This window comes from Dermochelys coriacea, chromosome 11 (assembly GCF_009764565.3).
Source record: "Dermochelys coriacea isolate rDerCor1 chromosome 11, rDerCor1.pri.v4, whole genome shotgun sequence".
Classification (NCBI taxonomy): Eukaryota; Metazoa; Chordata; order Testudines; family Dermochelyidae; genus Dermochelys; species Dermochelys coriacea.
In genome coordinates this window covers 2,905,426-2,928,803 of record NC_050078.2, presented here as the reverse complement: position 1 = coordinate 2,928,803, position 23,378 = coordinate 2,905,426, and the positions used below count along the sequence as shown (strand labels likewise).

General features: G+C 58.5%; 1 protein-coding gene across 10 annotated transcripts in view; it reads right to left on the bottom strand.

Moving 5' to 3' along the window:
• Positions 1–17,039, bottom strand: part of TNS1 (tensin 1) — a 279,839-nt gene extending 262,800 nt beyond the window's left edge. For all 10 annotated transcript variants that reach the window (XM_043504818.1, XM_043504821.1, XM_043504825.1 and 7 more), the window contains exon 1: positions 16,959–17,039. In XM_043504818.1, coding sequence (XP_043360753.1) covers positions 16,959–17,024 — 66 coding nt within the window. In that variant the 5' untranslated portion in view covers positions 17,025–17,039. The remainder of the gene's footprint in view (positions 1–16,958) is intronic.
• Positions 17,040–23,378: the final 6,339 nt, after the last annotated feature.

Genomic DNA, 23,378 nt, shown 5'->3' with positions numbered 1-23,378 from the left:
ATTTCTGGCCCCACCCTGGAGCCCACACCCCCAGCCAGAGCCCTCACCCCCTCCCGCACCCCAGCCCCCTCAGCCAGCCTGGTGAAAATGAGCGAGTGAGGGAGGGTGGAGAGAGCAAACGACAGAGGGGGGTGGGATGGAGTGAGCAGGGGTGGGGCCTCAGTGAAGGGGCGAGGCAGGGGCAGGGCAAGGGTGTTTGCTGCATACCCCACCTTGATCTGGTCACCGCTTGGGAAGAGAGCCCCAAACCAACACCCTAGAGCCAGGCCCCCCTCCAGCCCAAGGGGAGCGGAGACCTGGAGCCGAACTCCGCAGTTCAGCCGCATCCCTCCCGATGGGCCATCAGCGAGCCTGATCCCCTGCCCAGAGCAGACCACAGCCCCAGCCCAGGGATTCCTGCATGGCGCCCGGTGACCCCGAGTGTCTTCCCTAGGGAGGAAACAAATGGAAAACTTGGGACATCACCAAAAACCTGACAGAGACGCAGGCTCCTGCCCCGCCACCTCCAGGCTTCCCCCGCCCCCAGCACCAGCCCAGCACCCAGCCAGAAATCCATGGCACCACTTCACCACCTGAGAGTCTGGCTTCCCTCTTGTCCCCATAAATCGGGGGGCCCCCCCCCCCATGCAGTGAGGATCCAGCAGGCTACAACTCCGGGCAGGGATAGCAGTGTTTTGGGACAGGTCTGGTGTGAAGGTGGGAGAACGGTGCCGTTACTACGGTGCTGTCGGACCGGTGCCGGTCGTAGCATATTTGAGACCCTGCAGTACCCGCTGCCGTCCTGATGCCCTGGCACTGACGGAGACGCCCCGACCCCCCAAACGGTTTTGCTCAGCAGAAAACCAACAAAATCCCTTTAGTTCCAACGGCAGGGCCCAGCCTGAGTGGTTCAGGTGCTTTCGGCGTGGATCCAAACCTCCCTCCCCGCCCCCGGCTGGCACCCCTGCTTTCTCCCTTTCGCTAGCGGTTTACAGCTCGTGAGGCCTGCGGCTCATTAAAGCTGTTTATCACCCCGTAAGTGCTTTTACTGCTGGCTCCTCCCGCGCTCCCCTCCCATAAAAAGGGCCCATTCCCGCCCCGAGAGTTCAACACCCAGCAAAGCAGAGCCGGGCTGCCAACCCTCCAGGATGGTCCTGGAGTCTCCAGGAATAAGAGATGAATCGTTAATTAGAGATGATGAAACCTCCAGGAATACGGCCACCCTAGCTCCCACCTTCTCCACCCACACGTGCGCAGAGGCCCTCGTTCGGATCCGCAGCTCCCTGTCCCTCAGGCCATGTCTACACAACAAAATGACGCCCGCCTGATTCACGGCGGTCGGGTATCAAATCGCTCAGGGGCACGCGCGTGCTGGCTCCTCGCATTGGCGGGGTGCGACCGTCCCGGGAGTGCTCAGATCGATTGTCGGTGCAGGACGGCTCCTGGAGGCCAGTAACTACATCAGCGAAGAGAGGCACTTGACTTCCCAGCTAGGTCGCCCCAAGGCAGCACATGCTTGGGGCTTGGCTCTGCCAAACCAGGCTGGCAATGCTACACGAACAAGCCCCGAGATCTCTGCTAAGGGCCCCCTTGGGTTGGGCTCGAAATAGCGATGGTGGGTGACTCTTCCCTGCCTCCAATTGCTGCTCCGTCACCTCGCTAGGAAGGGGTGGGTCTCCACGCCTCCTTGAGAGGAGGCCAGGAAAGCCCCAAGCAAAGTTCACCAGACCTTTCCGAGCCTCCGCTGGGCTCTGGGCTGGTCTAGAAGCAGGCAAAGATCCAAGGAGGGGTTTCACCATCAGCCGCTTCATGGCCCTGCTAGTGGGTGTGGACCAGAGAGGCGCACGCTGGTAACCGTGTGGCAAGCGACTGACCTCAGGTGGATTAAATGACCCACAGGAGATGGGCCCAAAACCAGATCTGAACACCCCCGCAGCTGAGGGAAGTCCGGATCAGCATCTGAGCACCAGTCCCCACCAAGACACTGAAGGACTTGTGACCCCACACCCACTTTAACCTGAGCTGGGAAACTGGCCATTAACGATCAGTGCTGGAGCGTGGCTGAATCCACCAGGTACCTGCCTGGCAGGCGGGGAGGGTCCCGGGAGCGGCCAGAGGCTCCAGCCTGGTCTCAGCAGGGGAGGGGGCTGTGCTGGGGGAGAACTCCCCCGATGAGGCTCAGCCGCACGGGTGCAAACCCCTTGTGTGGGCGTGCCGCACCTGTGTAAACCCCGCTTTGCACCAGTGCGGGGAGCTTGTTGGGCCCAGTTCCTTCCTTCCCGGTGCAGCAGCATGGCTCCCCAGGGACCCAGCACCACCACATCAGCAGAGACACAGGACTGAAACCCCACGAGGCCTTGGAGAAGAGCGAGGGCCCAGGGCCTTCGGGCAGCGTCCTGGGGCCCTACGGTACTTGGACTCTCCGGCGGGCTTTACGGAGAGCCTGTGAAGAACTCGCCAGCTCCAAACCCTGGGGCTTTAGACCTGCTCCCAAGAAATCCCAAGTCCCACCCTGCCCTTCCCGTCTGGCTAAAGGGGAGGACCAGAGAGATGGGCATGGGGTGATGGGCGGGGGGGGGGGGAGAATATGGACGAGGTTGAGAGCCCCTGGCCTCACTCAGGGGGGAGTGGCTTCAAACCATGCAGTCCCAGGTTGCCTGGACCCCTTCCCAGGTTGGTGAACGGGAGGCAGGGAGGGGGTCACCCAACTTAGCACACCCCATGCCCCCTAAGGAAAGGACGCAGGGAACGGGGGAGAAAAAGACAAGAACTGACACTGTCTTTGGGTCAAGTTTTGGCAAATGGCCTCTGGGCAACCCGTCCCCTCCCCAGCTCACCACCTCCAAGCAGCTCACAGGGCCCCAATGTGCCCCCTGGACCCTCACCCATCGCCACCTCCAGCCCCTGCCTGCACAGCCGATTCTCTCCAGGGCCAAGGAGAGACCAGGGCTCGTTCACCATACTCCCCCCAGCCCCGTGGCCTGCCAGCGAACCACCCGCATCCCCGGCGGCTGCACTCAAGCTGCAGCCAGAGCGACAAGGAGCTGCACTCAAGTCTGGGATCTGCCCCCCTCTGGCTCCTCCCGCGGCGTTCCGTGGGCACCTCGGAGCGGTATGGCAGGGGGACACGACAGCCAGCCAGGTCACGGGGCGGTGCATTTCTGGACAGGGCTCTCTAGGGCCCCATCAGCAGCTGAGTGCTCCACATGGGGACCAAGGGGAGAGTTAGGCTCCATACTTGTAAATTGGGGAAACTGAGGCATGAAGCAATTGAGCACCTGGCCTAAGGGATGAGGTGGGGCTAGAGTGATGAAGGCCTTATAAGCAGACAGCCCTTGCTGGGAGCAGAGGGCAAGGGGGGGGGGGGTTGGTGAAAGGGAAAGAGACGCTTGTGCATTTCTGAGCGGAGCTGGGTACGAAAGGGGGAATTCAAGCAGCTCAGGGGGACAGGACTGGTTTAAATCTGTGCCAGTGGGGCTCCAACCCCTTCCCCAGAGGAGAGAATTCCCCAGCCCAGAGCAACCCCTGTGGCTCTCTGCAACCCAAAGCCAGACCCTTCTCACCCCGGCTCCCGATCAATCCCTCCCCCTCCTTCCAGACCCACACGCTGGGGCCACTTCCCCTGGCTGGAAATAGCCTTGTCTACACGGGGATTTTAGCCACTGCTGGAACTTGCTGTTGCAAACACCCAACGGAGAGACGATAAATCCCGAGGCAGCGCGATTGGCATCAGAACAGCTTCCTGCAGCTGCAAACCAGCGGCCCCCAGGGCAGATCACATCTACGCTGGGGGGGGGGGGTGGTACATGGGTGCCATGCCAGCAACAGCTAAATGCCCAGAACACACTCAGCCTCGGGCCAAGCTAGGCATGGGCACCTCTTCAGCTCCCTGCCCATCCATCGCCCCCGCATCACTTGTCTCTTCCCTGACCCCCCTCGGGGCTGCTGAGAGCCCTCCAGGCACGAGGTGCCCCGGCTGGATGCTGTGTTCCAGGGCTGGGGCCCCCTGAGAGCAGCTGGGCCCCCTCCCCAGAGCTGGGGCAGCCCTGCCAGCCCAACACAAAGGCAGATCAGACCCTTCCCGGAGCATCTGGTTAAGTGTCCCTAAATCAGGGACTTCATTAGTCCCTGGAGTGGGGAGGGGCCATGTCCTTCCCCAGGGACCCCCTCCCAGGCTGGGGGGAAGTCACAGGCTCATCCGTCAGTGCTGGCTTGCTAATCACAGTTTGCAATAGCCCAGGTGGCCCGTTGTAAGGGAGAGGGCGGGGCAGGTGCCATCACAAAGTCCCATCGGCTCCATAAATCTTCCCCCGTGGCCCATTCAGCAGCACAGCTAGGCTGGGCCCCTCCAGAGGGACAGGGGAAGGGTCAAGGGACAGTGGGCGCGGGCCATTAGCGTGATTTAGGGCTCATTAGAGGGGAGAGTCGCCGGACGCCCCGTTGCTGGCCATTCTTGGTTTCCAGCAGGCCAGGGTCCCCTGCCGGCCAGCAGGCGCCGGCTGGGACAGGTCAACGAGTGAACTGGCCACTTAGCAACAGAGCTGAGCCACACTGGGCAGGGAGGCGGGGAGCCAGCCCCACCCTTCTCAGGGGGCCAGAGAAGCCAGGCACTGTCAGCCACCCCCTCCCAAGATCCCCCTGCCAAAAGCCAGCCCGGTTCAGACGCCCAGCTCCCTGAATCACCGTCCCCCCCGCACCCAGCACTGATCTCCCTCCCTGGCCCCGAGCCACCTTCCTCTGGGACGAGCCACTTCCCAGAAGCCTCTGCAGCAGGGCCAGAGGCAGAGCTGGCGCAAGTGACAGTCACAGACCACATCTGGGTGAGTCTCGCTTGGTGTCCCTCACCCCCGCCAGTCGCTGCTACCCCCGCCTGCATCACACCCCTTGGAGTTTGGCCGCCAGCGTCGCTTGCAGCCGGGATTCTCCTGCATTAGAATCAAGCCCCCTCCCTAAGAAATCCAGCGTCCCTGCACCATCCCTACGGGCCAGGCTCCCCTCCGATTCGCCGGCTGCTCATCCATGCTGCAGTGGAGATGGCTCTCACACCAGCTTGTGCAAAGGGCCGCAGTGCGGCCCGAGGGGAGTGAGAAGGCAGAGGTTAGATGCACAGGCTGGGGACTGGAGGGGGGGGCTACAGGAGGCCTGAGGTTGGTTCATAGCTCTGACACCCAGTGCCAAAGCACATAACACACAGAAAGTCACAGCCCGAGCACCGGGAGAGACACAACAAGGCGTCACATTTTGGTTTTAGGGAGCAAAGCAACCACTGATGCCTCGTTACCCACCCCCAAGGCAGCATCGTTAGCTACTGCAGGCAGGGCCCAAGGGGCTCGGAAAGAGTTGAGCCAGAACCGGAGTGCGCCATCTCCCCAAAGTGCTTATCCAGCCCCCACAGCTCACTCTTGAATGTATTTATCCTCAGCACCTCCCTAGCTCGCAGGGGGGGGTTGTGCCATCCTCATTGGACAGATGGGGAAACTGAGGCATGGGTCACAGACTCCATGGCAAAGCAGGGAGCCGAGTCCCAGCCTAGCCCCCAAACTGCTGACCACCTCTCTCGGGGCTCCTGCTTAGCCCACATCTCAAGGACATTTGCAAATGAGAGAGGCCGGCCTGTGGGTAAGGCACTGGGCTGGGACGCAGGAGAGCTGAGTGCAATTCCCAGCTCTGCTCCAGTCTCCCTGGGTGACCTCGGACCGGTCCTGTCAGTTCCGTGCCTCAGTTTCCCCCATCTGTTACAGGGGGATAACAGCCCTGGCCTGCTACTCAGGGGGTTGTGAAAGTGAATCTGTTAGTGGGGGGGGGGGAGAAGATGCTAAATTACTATAACACAAACTTGCAGAGATTCAGGCCAAAGTTCCCATGGAGAGTTGGGCAAACCAGAGACATCTCATGGCCCTGCTGGCCATCCCGGCCCTGGGCAGACAGTGCCATGATCCGAAACAAGTGAGATCACCGCCCTTCTGCACAGCACCATTCAGATGCTATTTCAGGGCTTGGCTCCTTCCCTCGGACTCTTATTTTGGAAAGGGGGGGTCTGGGGGAGGCGCTAGAAGATCGGACAAAGCAGCCCCACGCCAGGCCCCATGGATCTGAGGGCAGCCCCACATCTTACTAAAGGCAAGAAAGGCGAGACGGGGACCGGCCGATAGCATCTCGGTGAGCCATTAAGCTGCCAACAGCCACAAGATTAATTCCCAGTGAAAACCACTCAGGAAGATCTCATTTAGCAGACAATAACTCTGCCAGCCAAACAGCCACAGGGCCCGGCTTTAATTAAAGAGCCGGGGGGTGCTGATGCAGCAGCTTTAATAGGACAACGCAGAGGTCCCTGCAACCTAGCCACAGAACGGGCCATTCCAGCACAAAACGGGCCTCTGCTGTCCCTGATACGATAGTTTGTACTCGCTGCACTGCTGGAGGGGAGGGACTGAACTGGCTCCAGGTCTTTAAGAAAGCTGCCAGCCCCAGGGCCCTTCCAGCTCTGTGAAAGCACCACCTAGAATCACGTTCCTGGCCTTCCCACGCTGCCACCATCCCTGAGCCACTGCAACAGACAGCAAGGGCCAAATCCTGCTCCAGGCAAGGCCACTGACTCTAGCTACCAGGGCATCATTCAGGTCCTCCTGTTCCAAAAGGAAGGCCTCTGGCACTTGAGCAACAGGAGAATCCCCATTTACAATTAGCAGTACAGGGTTCAGGACACACGGGCAAGCAGTTCCGATTCCAGCCAATAGAGGGCACCACTCACCCACACTTCTCAATGTCTTTCATGTTCCAGAGATGTATTCCCATATTACTTCTGCAACCTTTTAAGCACTTCATTCCAAATGTAAATAAAGCATCTTCCTGAAAACTGCCCTTGGCTGCAAACTTCCTGACTTGAAGCTTCCCGAACTCCGCGCTCCTCTCTGCACTCCCCTGCCTCCCACTCCTCGAGCCCCAGCCTCCCCTGCATCTCTTCCACATCCCTGCGGCATCATTCTTGGCATGGGGTGGGCTTCACCCTGTCCGGTGCTCAGTCATCCAGCCCTGGCTTGGGGAATTGCAGCCTGCAGGGAGGGCTGCCTAGAAGAGGGAGCCTGCTCCCTCAGAGATGGGGAGACTTGGGGCCAGAAGATTGGGGAGAGGACCAGAGTGGGCTGGGCAGAGCGTCCCTTCTCTGCATGGTCTGGCATTAATGGACTTGCAAGCAGCTGGGTGCAGCCTGAGAAGTACCAACAGGGGAAACTGAGGCAAGGGCTGGTTGTGATGCTGGATCAAGCAAGACCTTGCTTCAGTTCTCTGGAACACCCTCCATACAACCCCTGTGCCTCACGACCGCTCCTTCTCCTCTCCCGGCCCCTGTGCAAACAGATTGCTTTCACACCTCTTCATTTCTCCCTTCCTCCATTATTCACCCCACGACACAGCTGCTTTCATTTATTCACCCTCCGATGCTTCCCCCCGGCACGGTTGATAATTTACACCATACGGCTTCTGCTGTCTTTTGCCCCCCCAACCCCAAAGCCCCCCCAGATGCAGTGGATATAAAAGCTGCCCTGCAGAGGAAGGTTACGCTGCATTAGATACACGTCACAAGCGTTTTACAGCTTTGGGAAATTGTGGGGTTTCTAGTGGAACATTTTAAGAGCTTCGTAGAGAGTCAGATTCTTTCCAGATGAATCTCAGAGTCATCAGCGGGAACCAGGAAAGGGAATTTCAAACACTACAAGGCTCCACCCTCACTTTCCCCTTACCATTGCTCTGTGCAAAACACGTGTCCACCATTGGCTACAAATGACTGCAAACTGCCCAATAGCTGGGGGGGGTCTCTGCAAGGAGGGGGGAGAGTTTGTCCTTGCCAAGAATCTTGCAGCAGGGAGACAACTCCTGGTGCTTCGCACAGCTGGATCAGCCCACATGGGCAGCCCCACTGCACATCACCAAGCGGGGCTTGAACCTAGGTCCTGCAGTCCCAAATCCCAGGGTGGGGCCACCAGGCCTAGCTCACTGCTACAGCCCCACGTCATGGCACCACACGTACACCCAGCAAGAGCCCGGAAGCGCTTCCAAGGGAAGCGGACAAGCCAAAGGAAGGGAGAGGAAAGGACATGCCCACGGTCACCCAGCACGTGCTGCAGACATAGGACTAAAACCTGGGCCCTGCAGCTGGTAGTCTGGTGCTCTAACCCCTGGACCACACAGCCACACCGAAACCACTTAAGGCAAATCCAATGCTTTCTGCCTGGAGCAGCCAGTAATGACCCAGCACGCTGGGCAGCCCTCTGAGCACTGCAGCATCCGTCAGGTGCTTCATGCACACCTGACTCTGGGAACGGTGCCAGGCTACCAGACTGACGCTAGGCTGGAGAGAGTGAAAAGCTCATTGCCTCAGTACAGACACCCAGGGAGGCAGCGTAAAGCGGGGAGAGAGAAGACGTAAGAACTAGAGCCACAGGCTCCTCTGACAGCCGCTGCGCAGCCTGTAAAGGAGGAGATAAGTCCCCGGGTCTTTTACCTGAAGGGCCCCCCAGTCATTTGTCTCAAAAGCGGCGGGAGCAAAGCATGGCCCTGCCGTAAGCGGGACCCCGCAGAGCGGAGCAACGGGCAGGAATGCCGAGGCAGGCCTGGATTAGACAGCCAGACCCCGCTGCCAACCTGCATCCTTGCAGCGTACCGGGGAGCACGGGGGCTCATTTTGCTGGATCGCGGATGCTCACCGATTGGCTGCACAGGAGCAACAAGTGGACCAGTCGAGATCATGCGCCAGGCCCTGCAAACACATGTAATAAACACGTCCCTGGCCCCAAAGCTCAACACTCCGGCAAGGGGAGAGCTCAGAGTTGCTGCATATTTTTTTTTTTTTTTTAAGTGCATGTGTGCACAAACACACACACAAAATCAGGAGCAACAGCTTGTTGAATGCTTCATTTGTGGATGTCCAGGATGACGAGGGGCCCCTAGTGCTTGGAGCCTTCCCCAGCTCTCTCAGCATCCAGGACAGAATGGGAGGGCTCAGAAGCCACCACGCAGAGAGCTCCCCGGGTGTGACAGCGAGCTGCACTGCTGTAGACGGGTCGTGGCTGGTAGGTTGTGGGCAGATTTCCAGGGAGGCTGAAGGGAGACGCTAGCAGGCACAGTTATTAGCCGCCTGCATTCAGGCACTTGTATCGTCCGGCCAAACAGGCTCGGGGCCGTGGCCGGCAAGTCGCTGGGCCCACCAGAGCACACTGATAACAGCACCGACAGAGGGCGCATTGCTCCAGGGCAGAGAAGTGGGCACTACAGGCCACATCACAGGACTGGGGCACTGGAACACACCCAAGATCTGACCCCAACTCAGACAGTGTCACAAGTTCTCTGCCTCAGTTTCCCCAGCTGTAAAACAGCTTCAACCTTTCCCGAGCTAGAGGGCTGCTGGAGGATTGATTAATTGTTTGGAAAGTGGTGATAAATGTTTCTCCGGGACCTTTCATCTTTCCCAAAGCACTTCACCTGCCACTGAAATGCAGCAACTTCTGGGGCAGAACACAGGAGCTGCATAACAGCACACAGTGACGCTCTTACTGGCTTTCCTTGCAGCCTGCCTGGCTGGAACGCAGAAGGACCGGCAGGCAGGCAGGCCAAATTCATGAACCACCTTAGCTGCGGTGTCCTGGTCAGATCTAAACAGCTCTCCCCCTCAGAAACCCACTCACTGAGTATCTTCCAGGGGTCTGTTTCACACTCCCTGTGGCACACGGCCCCTGCTGCAGGACACCACCCCCTAGCACCCCGCTGGGGTGTTGGGGTCCGAAGGGACTCAGGAGCCAGTGCCCCCTGCTGACTCACCACACCATGTTCTGTCCCTAGGTAAATCTCTCTCCCACTCCCACCTGGCGGTCCAGGACAGACCCCCAGACCCCCCCACACTACGAGTGCAGGTCTTGCCACGTGACCGCCAGCAGGGGGCAGCCCTTTACCCTGCATGCAGCGGGCTCAGATCACCATCTCAGCCGCTGGGGAAGGCAGGATGCCCAGTGGCTCAGGCCAAAATTCCTCACAGCTCTGCCAGTGCCATAGGACCAGCTGCCCTGGGCGGGTAACCCAGCCTTTCCCTCCGTCCCCAGCCTCAGGGGCAGTCCCGTGTTCCCGAAAACATTTCTGCCTCCTTTCCAAACCAGCGGGACTGCCGGTGCCGTATGGGTCTGGCACAGGGTGTCCAGACGCTCCCAGGCCTGGGGCTGCAGCTCCAGCCATGTGCCACCCATGGCGACCTCAAACACATATCCCCTGCTGGGGAGGAGGGGGCAGCACCCACAAGCTAGCTGCATGGGGCCACCTCACCCCGACTGCCTTCAGCCTCGAGTCACACTGGCAGAGCTGGGGCCGTGAACACTGCAGAAGAGAGGCCATGCAGGGGACTGCAAGGCCCCTCCCGCACTGCACAGCCAGCCAGGAGCCTTGCCCCAGGACTAACCATTGCCCCAGGCGGGAGAGGCATTGGGCCAGCTGCACCGAACAGAGCAGCAAGCAAACGCAGCAGCAGCTTGAACGCGCCAGGGGATGCCATGTCAGTCCTCCCCTGGCGGGAACACGCCGGGATCCCCGTGTAGCCCTCTTGGCTGCTTGCGCGTGTTTGGAGGAGACAATATGAACCCTGGCTAGCCATTGTTTCTCCTCCCCCCTGCCTCCCTTCTGCTCTGCCTGGGGCTCTTCCCACCCCCCGGGGGGGGGCGGCTGCAACATGGTCCCCTCTGCCCTTCTAGAGTTGGGGGCAGCTCTGGAGGGGGCTCATCCCCCCTGCATTGCAGGAGGCAGAGGTGTCGTGCTGTCCCCACTGCTCACAGAATGGGAGGGGGAGCAGGGGAGGAGCTGCCGTCTTTGCTCCCCCCAATTCTCAGCAACCTGAAGCCATTCGGGGGAAAGGGGGGCTCTTCCGGCTTCTTGCAGCAGCTCCGATTGGTTGCTCTGCCCCCAGAGGCAGAGCAAATGGGACAAGCAGCCAACCGAAGAGCTCAAATTCACATGAGAAGCTGCAGCCTGCTTGTCATTGGGAGATTGGCTCCAGCCCCAGGCGAACACCCGTCACTCCCCAAACAAATCGCCAGAGCTGGCGACACTGCCCAGGGCCCAGCCCAGGCACACTGCCCCCTCTGCCATCCCATAATAGGGAGAACAAGGGGTTGCGTTGTGAACCAAATGGGTGGCATGGTCAGACCAGGCCGGGTTTAAAGGCTGCTCTCAGCACCGTAACCCATGGGACTCCCTGCTGCAGGATACCTTCGATTCAGAGCCTGGAGCTCATCCCAGATCTACAATGGCACATCCGTGAAACCGACAGGCAACGTTAGACTGAGAGGATCTGCATGCGCCAGCGAGGACTGGGCCATGAAGTAGCAGCAGGGCCTGGGAATGCCAGTAACAGATTGAGATCAGTTTGGGGTCCAGCGCATATGGCTCCAGCAACCTGAAACATGAGCAGTCACAGGGAGGGCAGAACTTGTGACACATGATCTGACAGGAGCAGATATGGGGGCGCCAGGCGCTGCACAGACAGAGCAAGGGACCGGCCCTGAGGAGCTCACAGGCTAAACAAAAGGAGTATCACCATTATACAGACTGCAAGAGAAATGCAGCGACAGGCCCAAGGTCCCACAGACGGGGGATCTGGATTCAGTGCCCAAAGTGCCAGCACCTGTCTCACCAGCCCAGCCATTCTATCTACGTTCAGAAGGATCGCTCTTTGGTTTTAGCAGCATAGGAGCTAAGACACATAATAGATTACACCCTGGTTAAGGCAGTCAGTGCTCTCTCTCTCTCTCACACACACACTACAACTAGATAGCCAAAGCACTAGGGAATGCCCCCCCCCCAGGCCCAGCCGTGCACTGTCCTGCCAGCTGCTGCAACAAGGGCAGGAGCAGATCTGATTTCTCAGATTGTTTCACGAGCAGCGAAGACACTGGCTGTGCTTCACGGTGAAGACGAGGGTCAGCGCGTAGCTCAGGTTTCAGAGGCATCAGAGGATCCCACAGGGTCCGTCCGGGAAGAACATTTCACTGCCCCGGTTCGCCTGTCACCCGGGCATCAGTTGTCAACCCTTGAGAGCGGCAGGGGCAGAGCTCCGATCATGCCATGTTTGAGCTCCCGAACCTAAGGGCAGGTCACCTGTGTGACGAAGCAGGACTGTTCTTAATGTTTCCTCTGAATAGTGTGGGGGTGCCTCAGTTTCCCCTATGCAGGTCTTAAGTCTCTAGGTGGTGGGATAAGGGTGTATGATCCTTGCAGAGCCCAGGAGGGCAGGTGTGTGCAGGGGTCTGGACACAGAGAATGGCTGACACCCCATTTCCTGGCAACTGATGGCCTGGCCCTTCCCCCCTGCAAGGTGAGACCTAAAGGGTTGGAGAACAAAGGAATCCGGTGCCCTCCTGGCCTGGGAAAGAGACAAAGCCCGGGGGGGTGGGGGCTGGAGAGAGTTTCAGTTTGGGACTGGCTGGGGACATGGAGTGAAGTACAGACGGGGTTGTCTGGCTCACTGCCCCCCAAAATGGACCCAGCTGAGGGGTCCTGTTCTCTGCACCTACAAGCTCTGTGTTAGACCATGTTCCAGTTGTCTAATAAGTCTTCTGTGTTCCCAGCTGGCTGAGAGTCACGTCTCACTGTGGAGTTGGGGGGCAGGACCCTCTGGCTTCGCCAGGACTCTGCCTGGGTAGACTCGTGGTGGGAAGCACACGGAGGGGCAGAGGATGCTGGATGCAAGGGTTTCTTCAGGTATGTTGGCAACAAGAAGAAAGCCAAGGAAAGTGTGGGCCCCTTACTGAATGAGGGAGGCAAGCTAGTGACAGAGGATGTGGAAAAAGCTAATGTACTCAATGCTTTTTTTGCCTCTGTTTTCACTAACAAGGTCAGCTCCCAGACTGCTGTGCTGGGCATCACAAAATGGGGAAGAGATGGCCAGCCCTCTGTAGAGATAGAGGTGGTTAGGGACTATTTAGAAAAGCTGGACGTGCACAAGTCCATGGGGCCGGACGAATTGCATCCGAAAGTGCTGAGGGAATTGGCGGCTGTGATTGCAGAGCCCTTGGCCATTATCTTTGAAAACTCGTGGCGAACGGGGGAAGTCCCGGATGACTGGAAAAAGGCTAATGTAGTGCCCATCTTTAAAAAAGGGAAGAAGGAGGATCCTGGGAACTACAGGCCGGTCAGCCTCACCTCAGTCCCTGGAAAAATCATGGAGCAGGTCCTCAAAGAATCAATCCTGAAGCACTTGGAGGAGAGGAAAGTGATCAGGAACAGTCAGCATGGATTTACCAAGGGAAGGTCATGCCTGACTAATCTAATCGCCTTTTATGATGAGATTACTGGTTCTGTGGATGAAGGGAAAGCAGTGGATGTATTGTTTCTTGACTTTAGCAAAGCTTTTGACACGGTCTCCCACAGCATTCTTGTCAGCAAGTTAAGGAAGTATGGGCTGGATGAATGCACTATAAGGTGGGTAGAAAGCTGGCTAGATTGTTGGGCTCAACGGGTAGTGATCAATGGCTCCATGTCTAGTTGGCAGCCGGTGTCAAGTGGAGTGCCCCAGGGGTCGGTCCTGGGGCCCGTTTTGTTCAATATCTTCATAAATGATCTGGAGGATGGTGTGGATTGCACTCTCAGCAAATTTGCGGATGATACTAAACTGGGAGGAGTGGTAGATACGCTGGAGGGGAGGGATAGGATACAGAAGGACCTAGACAAATTGGAAGATTGGGCCAAAAGAAATCTAATGAGGTTCAATAAGGATAAGTGCAGGGTCCTGCACTTAGGATGGAAGAATCCAATGCACCGCTACAGACTAGGGACCGAATGGCTCGGCAGCAGTTCTGCGGAAAAGGACCTAGGGGTGACAGTGGACGAGAAGCTGGATATGAGTCAGCAGTGTGCCCTTGTTGCCAAGAAGGCCAATGGCATTTTGGGATGTATAAGTAGGGGCATAGCGAGCAGATCGAGGGACGTGATCGTTCCCCTCTATTCGACACTGGTGAGGCCTCATCTGGAGTACTGTGTCCAGTTTTGGGCCCCACACTACAAGAAGGATGTGGATAAATTGGAAAGAGTACAACGAAGGGCAACAAAAATGATTAGGGGTCTAGAGCACATGACTTATGAGGAGAGGCTGAGGGAGCTGGGATTGTTTAGTCTGCAGAAGAGAAGAATGAGGGGGGATTTGATAGCTGCTTTCAACTACCTGAAAGGGGGTTTCAAAGAGGATGGCTCTAGACTGTTCTCAATGGTAGCAGATGACAGAACGAGGAGTAATGGTCTCAAGTTGCAATGGGGGAGGTTTAGATTGGATATTAGGAAAAACTTTTTCACTAAGAGGGTGGTGAAACACTGGAATGCGTTACCTAGGGAGGTGGTAGAATCTCCTTCCTTAGAGGTTTTTAAGGTCAGGCTTGACAAAGCCCTGGCTAGGATGATTTAACTGGGACTTGGTCCTGCTTTGAGCAGGGGGTTGGACTAGATGACCTTCTGGGGTCCCTTCCAACCCTGATATTCTATGATTCTATGATTCTATGCTCCGAGGTCAGACCCAGGAAGGGGGGAGCTGGGTGAGCTGTGTGTCCTGCAGACAGGCTGCTCCCAGAGAGGAGACTCCCCCAGAGTCCTGCCTGGCTTCGCAGGGAGCAGTTCCCGAGCATCACCCGGGGACTCTGTGACAACCTGCAAAGCGGCATCTCTTCCTGCCTGGATGCTAGCCCTGCCGGATGGGGAGCAGCGAGCCAGGGGCATCAAGATCAGACTCTGCATCCCTTTGCAAACCCCTGCCAGGCCCCCATCCGGGAAACCCTCTCAGATTCCAGTCAAACAACCCCCCCCCCCACCCTCCCGCAAGCAGGAACCCTTCTCTTGCTCAGGTCTGGCCAACTCGTTGCTCAGAGGCCTCGCCCCATCCACCGTCCCCCTCGAGCCAAGGTGTGACGAGCATTGGGAGGAGCCACTGTCGGTCTGGGGCATTTCCTCTGACCTCCCTAGAGTTACAACGGGGTCGGGATGGACAATCTGGCCCTGTGGCTTGAGCACCCCCCAGTGGCAGCCCCGATTACAGCTATATGGAGTGCCGGAAACTGCCTGTTCACTAGCCCCTCCGCCACCCTTCCCAGGGCCTGCGTGTGCAGAGAGGAGATATCACACACGCTGGATTGTTAGCGGCTGTCTCAGAGTCCCTGGAGCACCTTACTGAAGACAAGCCAGTCTCCCGGAGCTTTCTGTAGGGCCCTTATCGACAAGTATATCTACACACCACAATACTCCACAAACCCAGCCAGCCAACACCTCACAGCGACACTGGGAACTTCACAGCCCCATCTGGGACAGAACACAGAGAATCCCCATTCGCTGTTAGCAGTATAGAGTCTAGGACATACAAGAGTGCAGTTCTGATTCCAACCACTAGAGAGCAGGGGACACCTCAGCACACACCAGTGCTTCATAATACCGCTGCTGTAAGATGCCGGCCGGGTTTTGTTTGAGAAGCGACACAAAGCAGGTCTGGGGTGGGCTGGGTGTGGGGGAAACACGTGCACTCTTTAGAAGGAGAACAAAAAGTTAAATCTCCCAGCTACAGCTGGTGGTGGTTACTGGTCACATTAACCAGGCCGAACACAGACCCGTGTGGTCAACAAAAGCTAGCGCCCGATGGCCACAGCTGCAGCCACACCCGTTCCATCTGCCGCCGGGTTCGCCAAGCGGTAGCAGGTTGCTGCATTGATGGAACAGGCAACAAATGGGGAGAACCCCTAGTACTGCCGCGAGCCATGGTGGAGAGTCACTAAATCACTGACCTGTCGGGCTGGAAGGAGCCTCGAGCGGTCCTCCAATCCAGCCCCCTGGGCTGAAGCAGGACAGCAGTGTCCTGGGCCTCCTCCAGGGACTTCACTTCCTGTCCCAAATAGCTGGGCTAGGGTTGCAGTTCCCCATGTCCCCCAGGAAAAGCTCTGGATGAAGGTGCTCAGTAGAAGGCACTCAGGCCCTACTCCAGGTTTGACTGTCAGTCGTTATAACTCTGGCTATTCTTATTATCCCTAAGAACGTCCGATCGCCCTCTCCGAATGGTGAATTCTTGGCCTCAGTAGCTTCTTGTGGCTGCGAGTTCCCCAGGCCAATGCCACAGACTTGGGTCACTATCGAACCTGCCATCTTTCAAGCTCAGCGGCTGCCCCCATGACCCTGCTGAGAGAGACGAGCATCTCCTGCTTTCTCTGCTGGGCCCCAGTCAGGATTCAATCCAGTCTCCCCTCACCTGGCCCCTCTTGAGGGTGGGGCCCTTTACACTTTCTGTTCCCAGGGACGCTGCCCTAGGCCCCTCACCATTCTCCCCACCTGTCTCCACACCCCTGCACACCATGCAGCCAGGTCCCCCAGCCACTTAGCTCCCCCTCCATGGGCAGGCCCCAGCATTGGGGGCTGCCCGACTAAAACCCACTAAGGGTGAGTGGCAGGGTCCAGACACCTTAAGGGACTGGCAATGGGAGAGGGCACCTCTACCCAGCTGCCACGCAGCCCTGGCTGCTCAGGGGCTACATGCAATGAGTTTGGGGGGGTCTCAGCCTGGCACCCACCAGTACAATTGGCCCCCTTTGTTGGCCAGGCCAAGGACCCATGGGAAGGGACCCCACGGGGGGGGCACGACAGGCCAGTGGGAAGACACATAGGGGCGCTAGCAGCAGGGATGGTCTCAGGATGAGAAAGTTGGATCCCAGACCCCAGAGCCGGGCTGGCCTGCCCCTGCCACCTGAGACAGCGCCAGCTCAGGCCACCCACACGAAGGCTCTTCCACCAACACGCCCCACTCCACAGGTATCCCCCACAGCGGGCAACCTCCAGCCCTTCCATAGCCGGCCCACCACCCCCTCCTCCCACAACGGCGCCCCTGAAAATCCAGGCTCCCCTGGGGCTACCACATTTGCAGACACAAAGCCAGGCTCCCCCCACCGCAGCCTCCCTGTCCCATGCCCCCCATCCCCACTTACCTTCCTGGGCCGGCAGAAGCACCAGGGCAGGATACAGGAGAAGAGGTACTTCCCCCAGCGGATCATCAAGCCGAAGCACCAGCCGAGACAGGTCATAGCTCACTCCTACCCGGCTCCCCCAAGATCTGCAGCCCCCAGGGGAAGGTGGTTTCCAGCTAAAACGCCAATGGATGCTGTGGGGGGGAGGGCGGTTCCTGAGCTCTGAGGTAACCAGTGGCTCCCAGCGTATGCTGGGCTAACCCCGACCGCCCCTCACCATGCCATGAGCACCGCAGAGCTGGGTGGCCATCAGGCAGCTCCCAGCCCCTCGAGTGACCTGGGTGCAGCTCTTGGGGCCAACGCCCCCCAGTCCCTCACCGTGCGCCCCGTCCAGGTGCCGGAGACGCTGGCTAAAACTTCCCCGCTCCCTGGTGGGCGGCACAGCCAGACCCCGGCTGCGGGACAGGCAGCAGAAGCCAGCAGGGCCCTGCAGCACGCAAAGGCACAGCCAGCCTGCAAAGCCTCCCAGCGCTCCCCAAGGCGCAGGCTGCAGAGAGCGGGATGCACCCTCCGGGCCGCCCAGGGCCCAGCTCACACGCACACGAGCCAGCCCAGGCACTGCTTCCCCTCCAGAGCCGCCCGGCAAATCCCACCCCCCATTAGCTAATGAGATTCTCCCCCCCCCCCCTCTCCTCCCCCGGCAGCGTGGGTCGCTCAGGCTCTGTGCCTTGCAGCTGCTGGCTGCTCCGCACGCTTGGCAGCTCGTGTCCTTCACAGCGCTCGCTAGGGCGCAGGGCTCGTCCCTGGAGCCGAGCGATGCTGCGCCAAAGCCCCGGGGATGCAGGGCAGGAGCGAGCAAGGCACAAGGGGAGGACTGAGAGCACTTGCCAAGCCCTAGCTCTGGGCCCAGCTGGGTGGGGGGAGCCCCCTCCAGGGAGATTCTGCTGCTTTCCCCTCATCTATGGGATTTCTCTGGTGTCTCCGCAGGCAAATCATCAACGTTTCTATCCTCCCATGCCCCAGTGGGGCAGGGCCAAGCAGTTACCCCCATGGGACAGATGGGAAACTGAGGCACAGAGCGCCTAGCTGACTTGCCCAAGGTCACACCGGGAGGCTGAGGCAAAGCGAGGATTTGAAGCCTGGGTGCCAGCGAGCGCTGTAACCGCCAGACTGTCCTTCCTGCTTCAACAGAGCCCACGGTGAGGTGCAGAGTGGAGGGACGTGGGGCACTGGCAGGGGGTACCCTGTGCTACAGTTCCTAGCCAAAGGGGTTCAGTGATAAGATGTGGAGCTAGGAGGCAGGGCTCTTGGGTTCTAGTCCCAGCTCTGCCAGTGCAAATAGAGGTAAGGCCCTTCCCTACTACCTGCCTCAGTTTCCCCCATGCAATGGGGTGTGGGTCTGCTCTCTTGGCTGAGAGAGGAGCCCCAGCTCAGGGCTGCTGGTGCAGAGCCTGGAAACCCCTGTAATGCCAAGAACCGGCCCTGTGGCCAGGCATGCCGACGCCCCCGCCCTGCACTGGAACCAGCATGGACACTTCAAATATTAAATCCCACCCAACACCCAGCACTGCAGTCATCAAAACATGGGGCTGGACGGAACCTCGAGAGTTTGGCCAGCCCGGACCCCCACACCGAGGCAGAGCTGGGGAAACCTAGGCCCAGCCCTGACAGGGGTTTGTCCACCCTGCTCGTAAAAGCCTCCAGCGATGGAGAATCCTCACCCTCCCCAAGCACCTGTCCCAGAGCTTCCCCACCCAAGGAGTTAGAAAGTTCTTCTGAAAATCCAACCGAAATCCGCCTTGCAGCAAACTGGGCTGATTTCTTCTTGTCCAAGCCTCAGTGGAAACGGAGAACAACCGATTATCGGCCTCTTTACACCAAGATTTTACATGTTTAGAGACTCATCAGCTCCCCCCCCCAGGCTTCTCTAGACTAAATAAGAAAAGGAGTACTTGTGGCACCTTAGAGACTAGCAAATTTATTTGAGCATAAGCTTTCGTGAGCTACAGCTCACTTCATCGGATGCATCCAATGCATCTTCTTGCAAATACAGACTAACACGGCTGCTACTCTGAAACCTCTAGACTAAATGCGTCCAGGGCTTTTAGCCTTTCCCCCTAGGTCAGGTTTTCATTTTATTCTTTGCCTGGGGACTCTCTCCAATATATCCCCATCTTTCCTAAAGTGCAATGCCCAGAACTGGAAGCTGGACTCCGGCTCTGATCTCCCCAGTGCTGAGCCAAGCGGGCCAATGACCTCCCCGTCTTTCATATGACACTCCTGTTAGGACACCCGAGTGACAGTTGCCTTTCTCACAACAGCATCACACTGAGGACTCATTCGAGGTGTGATCCACAAGAACACTCAGGTCCGTTTCAGCAGCGCGGCCTAGCCAGTTATTCCTCACTTTGTAGCAGCGTGTTTGATTTCTAAGTGAAGGACCTTGCACTTGGTCTTTACCCTAATTCATTTTCCTGATTTCAAACCAGTTCTCCAATTTCTCAAGAGCATTTTGAGTCCTAATCCCCTCCTCCGAAGTCCTTGAACCCCTCCCAGGTTGGTGTCATCCCAAAATTTTATAAGCATCATCCTCTCCACTCTGTTATTCAAGGTATTAATGAAAATATTGACTAGTATCAGACCCAAGACCGACCCCTGTGGGACCCCACTAGATAATGGTCCACTGGCAAACTGGGAGGACATGAGAACTACTCTTTAAGTACAGATTTCCAACCAGTTGTGCACCTCCCTTCTGGAAATCTCATCTAGACCATATTTCCCTGCTTGCAGCCGAGGATGTCTAGCAAGGGTTTTGACACACTCCACATGACTGTGGTTACACATCACACTTGAAAAATCATCATTTGGTCAGAAACACGAGTCTCTCTCCTCTACAAAACTAAAATTTGGAATTTTTCTACTTCAAGGCATAACTGGCTTCCAAATGTGTGTACTCCATGTTAAATGCAGGTTCTCCATGGTATAGACTTTTTCTCAAAGCTAGAAAACTCTTCCCTGCCAATATCCTCACAGGTTTAGGAACCATTGAAGTTCCGATTTAACAGATGAACCACTAGTGACTAGCCATCGGGGGGTAGTTCACCCTCCCTCAATATGCCACACTACCATCCTAACATCTGCAAATGCTGGCGTACTACCATGCAATGGTTTTGTTCCATCCCTTGGCTCTTATGTGTCGCATTCTTGACACTTCTAGGCCAAGTGGATTATAGTGTGGTCCTCAGCGCAGAGACCTCGTCTTACAGCATTTCTGTACAGCACCATACCCAGCAAGGATGAGCTAAAAAAACACATGCTATTAATGTCTGATAATAGGTGGCGTGCTGCTAACAGCAGCACGGCGTAGACCTCAGGAGGTTTCAGTCGTCCAAAGGAATTTTCACGTCTCGTGAAACAAAAGTCACCCAGAAAGCTCGCAAGCAACAGGAGTAACTGGACAGTGTTGCTCTTAGATTTGATCTCAGAGAAAGGAGATGTGCAGATGTGAGTCGTGTGGATCAATGCTCGACTGCAAGGTTGTCGAGGCCGGGGGCCGATCAGGGCCTCATTGTGCCAGGCACTGTACAGACACACAGAGATGGCCCCTGCCCCAGCTGAAATCAGGTCCCCATTTTGCTAGGCACTGTACAGACGCACACTGAGAGATGGTCCCTGCCCCAGCTGAGATCAGGGCCCCCGTTGTGCCAGGTGCCGCAGACACACAGCGGGAGACGGTCCCTGCCCAGCTCAGAGGAAATCACTAGCTGACTCGCATGGGGAAGGGGGAACTATTGCTCCCGGAGGATGAGAAACCGCTGCACAGAAAGATCCTGTGGCCAGCCCCAGGTCACGCAGAAGTCGGCAGGAATTGCCACTAGACCAGCCTCCCTCCCCCGAAGTACCCCTTAGGGGCCCCCCCCATCCCTAGCGAGGAGCCTGGGGAAACAGCTGCTACTGCCCATCCTGGTGGGGGAGCAGAGAGGGGCTCTGTGGGGAATGCTCCATGACAGGGTAGCTGAGCCCCCTCCTCCCCCCCCCCCCCGTGGGCTGGAAGCCAGCTCTGCTGATGGAGATGGGGCAGCAGGTGACAAACGGGCAAGGAGCAGGGGAGTGGACCCTCAAGCTAGGCTCCATCAGTACTTTGCTAATGCTATTAACCTCCCCCAGCCCCCAGGGAAATCACAGGATGCTCCCAATTAGCCACTGCAGCAGGCAGGAGAGGGGAGAGGGACTAGAGAGTGAGCTGCTGGGGGGGCCTCGATCTGGCCAGCGGGGATGGGGGGAGCCTGGGTTTTCCCATAGCCCCGAGGGATCTTTCTCTAGGGCCCCTTGGCACAGCCCCAAGGAATTTGCCCTCCCACACTGGTGGGGAATGGAGAACGCCCACCCCACCCCCCAGCCTTCCTCTGCTGAGCCCCTCAGACTGCCAGCCCTCTGCCAAGCTGCTGGCCCGGGTGGCCACCTGCCAGCCCAAGGGTGGGGGTCACAGGGAAGCCGGTGGGGGGGTCACCCTCCAGCTCCCACGAGCAGGTGAGGCTCAGCCCCCACCCATATCCCCACTGAGTGCCAGGGCCCCACCACCTAGACAGTGACTGAGCTGCCCGAACACGAACGCAGGAGCCTGGCTCCATCAGAGCCCCCCAGGGAGACCAGCCCCTCCGTCCCACCACTGGGAGAGCTGCTCTCCTGGCCCGGGGCAGGGCACTGGCACTGGCAGCAGCTGGCCTCTGGGTGAAGGAGAGGCCTCCTGCACTGCACCGAGCAAGTTTCGTGCTGTGCCAGGACCAAGCTCAGCAGGGCGAACGGAGCTGAGCCCACCAGGCTCACTGGGTGCCCAAGGACCAGGCCTGGCCTGGCCCGTGGCCTAGTTGGTAGCCCTTCCACCCACACCAGCCTGGCGGGCGCCCAAAGCCAGTTCCAATAACCACCCCCGACAGACACTCCTCTGCCCCCTCCCTGCCATTCATCCGTGGCACGTAGCCACGCTGGTCTCCTGGGGGCCCGGCTCTGAATCTGGCCCAGGAGTCTGGTGGAAACGCAAGCACAGCTCAATAGCCGGGTCCCTGTTCCCTCCTAGCCCGAATCAGTCTCTCCCACCTGCCCCCCAAACCCACCCCACACCCCCGGGACAGAGAGCCCAGCTCCTGGGCCAGTGGGGCCCCCCTGGCACTTTCCGGCTAGAGGCACACAAGCCGCAGGGAAACCCCCACACGGCGCTGTGGGGTGTCAACCCAAGGGGGAGCAGGACAGCAGCCAAAGCGAGACCCCTGAGAGCCACATGCCCCCCAGGCCCGGCTGGCAGCCCACGCAGGACGCCCGTCGCGTAGCACCAGGAGAACGCGCCGCCAGGTTCGCCAACACCCGTTAAAGCCATGAGATAAAACCGGCCACCCTTGGGTTCCACACTGCAGATGGGTAAGCACCCAGGGGCATCAGGCTGCCAACCTGCCCTGGGTCCCAGGGAGATGCAACTGGGTGGGAGTCGCCAGAGATGCTTTCGGATGCCAGCCGCACACTGACAGATCCAGGGCGTAAGGTGCCCATCAGCCCAAGGGTGGGAGCATTTTCCCCCTCGCTGCTCCGCTGGTTTCCCACGCACCCCCTCACCACCAGTGAGTAACCCAGGGGTCTTAATGGGCGTGAGCCCCAGAGCCCGCTGGGGGCCAGGCTGTGGTGCCGATGGGACCGCTGAGCCACGCGCTTCCAGCCACCACAGCCTGCGAACTGCCCACTCCCCGCAGCCGCCCTGGCTTGGTTTGGTTTATAGCGCACAGTCCCTGCGGCCCCCCTCTCGCCCCCCCCCCGCAAGGGCACAGGCAGGGAGCCTCCAGCAACAAAGACCCAGCTCATTTCGTTTTGCTCTGGCCAAGGGCGCAAACGGGCTCCCTGGGCTCTGGGGAATGGGATGCGGGGGATGAGGAGGAGGGGGCAGAGCTGGTCCATTAGCAGCCCCTCTCCGACAGCGGCGAGGTGCCCACTCCTGATATCCGGCTCGGCTGGATGGGAGCGTGGGGGTCCCCAGAGCTGGGCAGAACCCAGAGCAGCTCTGCCTTGCAAGCGGTGAGGAAAAAAAAACTCACATCAGGCGCTTCCCAGTCCCCTTCTCCGAGCGACTGGCTTTGCCACATCCGTCAGGAGCCGGGGCGGCCAGAACTCACCGTTTGTCTCAGCCTCCACCCACCCTTCTGGCAGCTGGTGCTGCGCCCAGAGATGCTGGGCCCTGAGTGCCTTGAGTTTGATTTAGAGCCAAGCAGCATGTGAAACTCATTTGCTAATTAACCCTCCCCCAGCAGGGATGTATTGTTACTCCAGGTGGGGAAACTGAGGCAGGGAGGGGTTAGCGTGCAGGTGCTGGGCAGGGTTGGTGGCCTATGACAGAGGAGATCAGAGTCAGGCTGTAGGAGCTGGTAGTCCCTTTTGGCCTGAAACTCTCAGACTCCA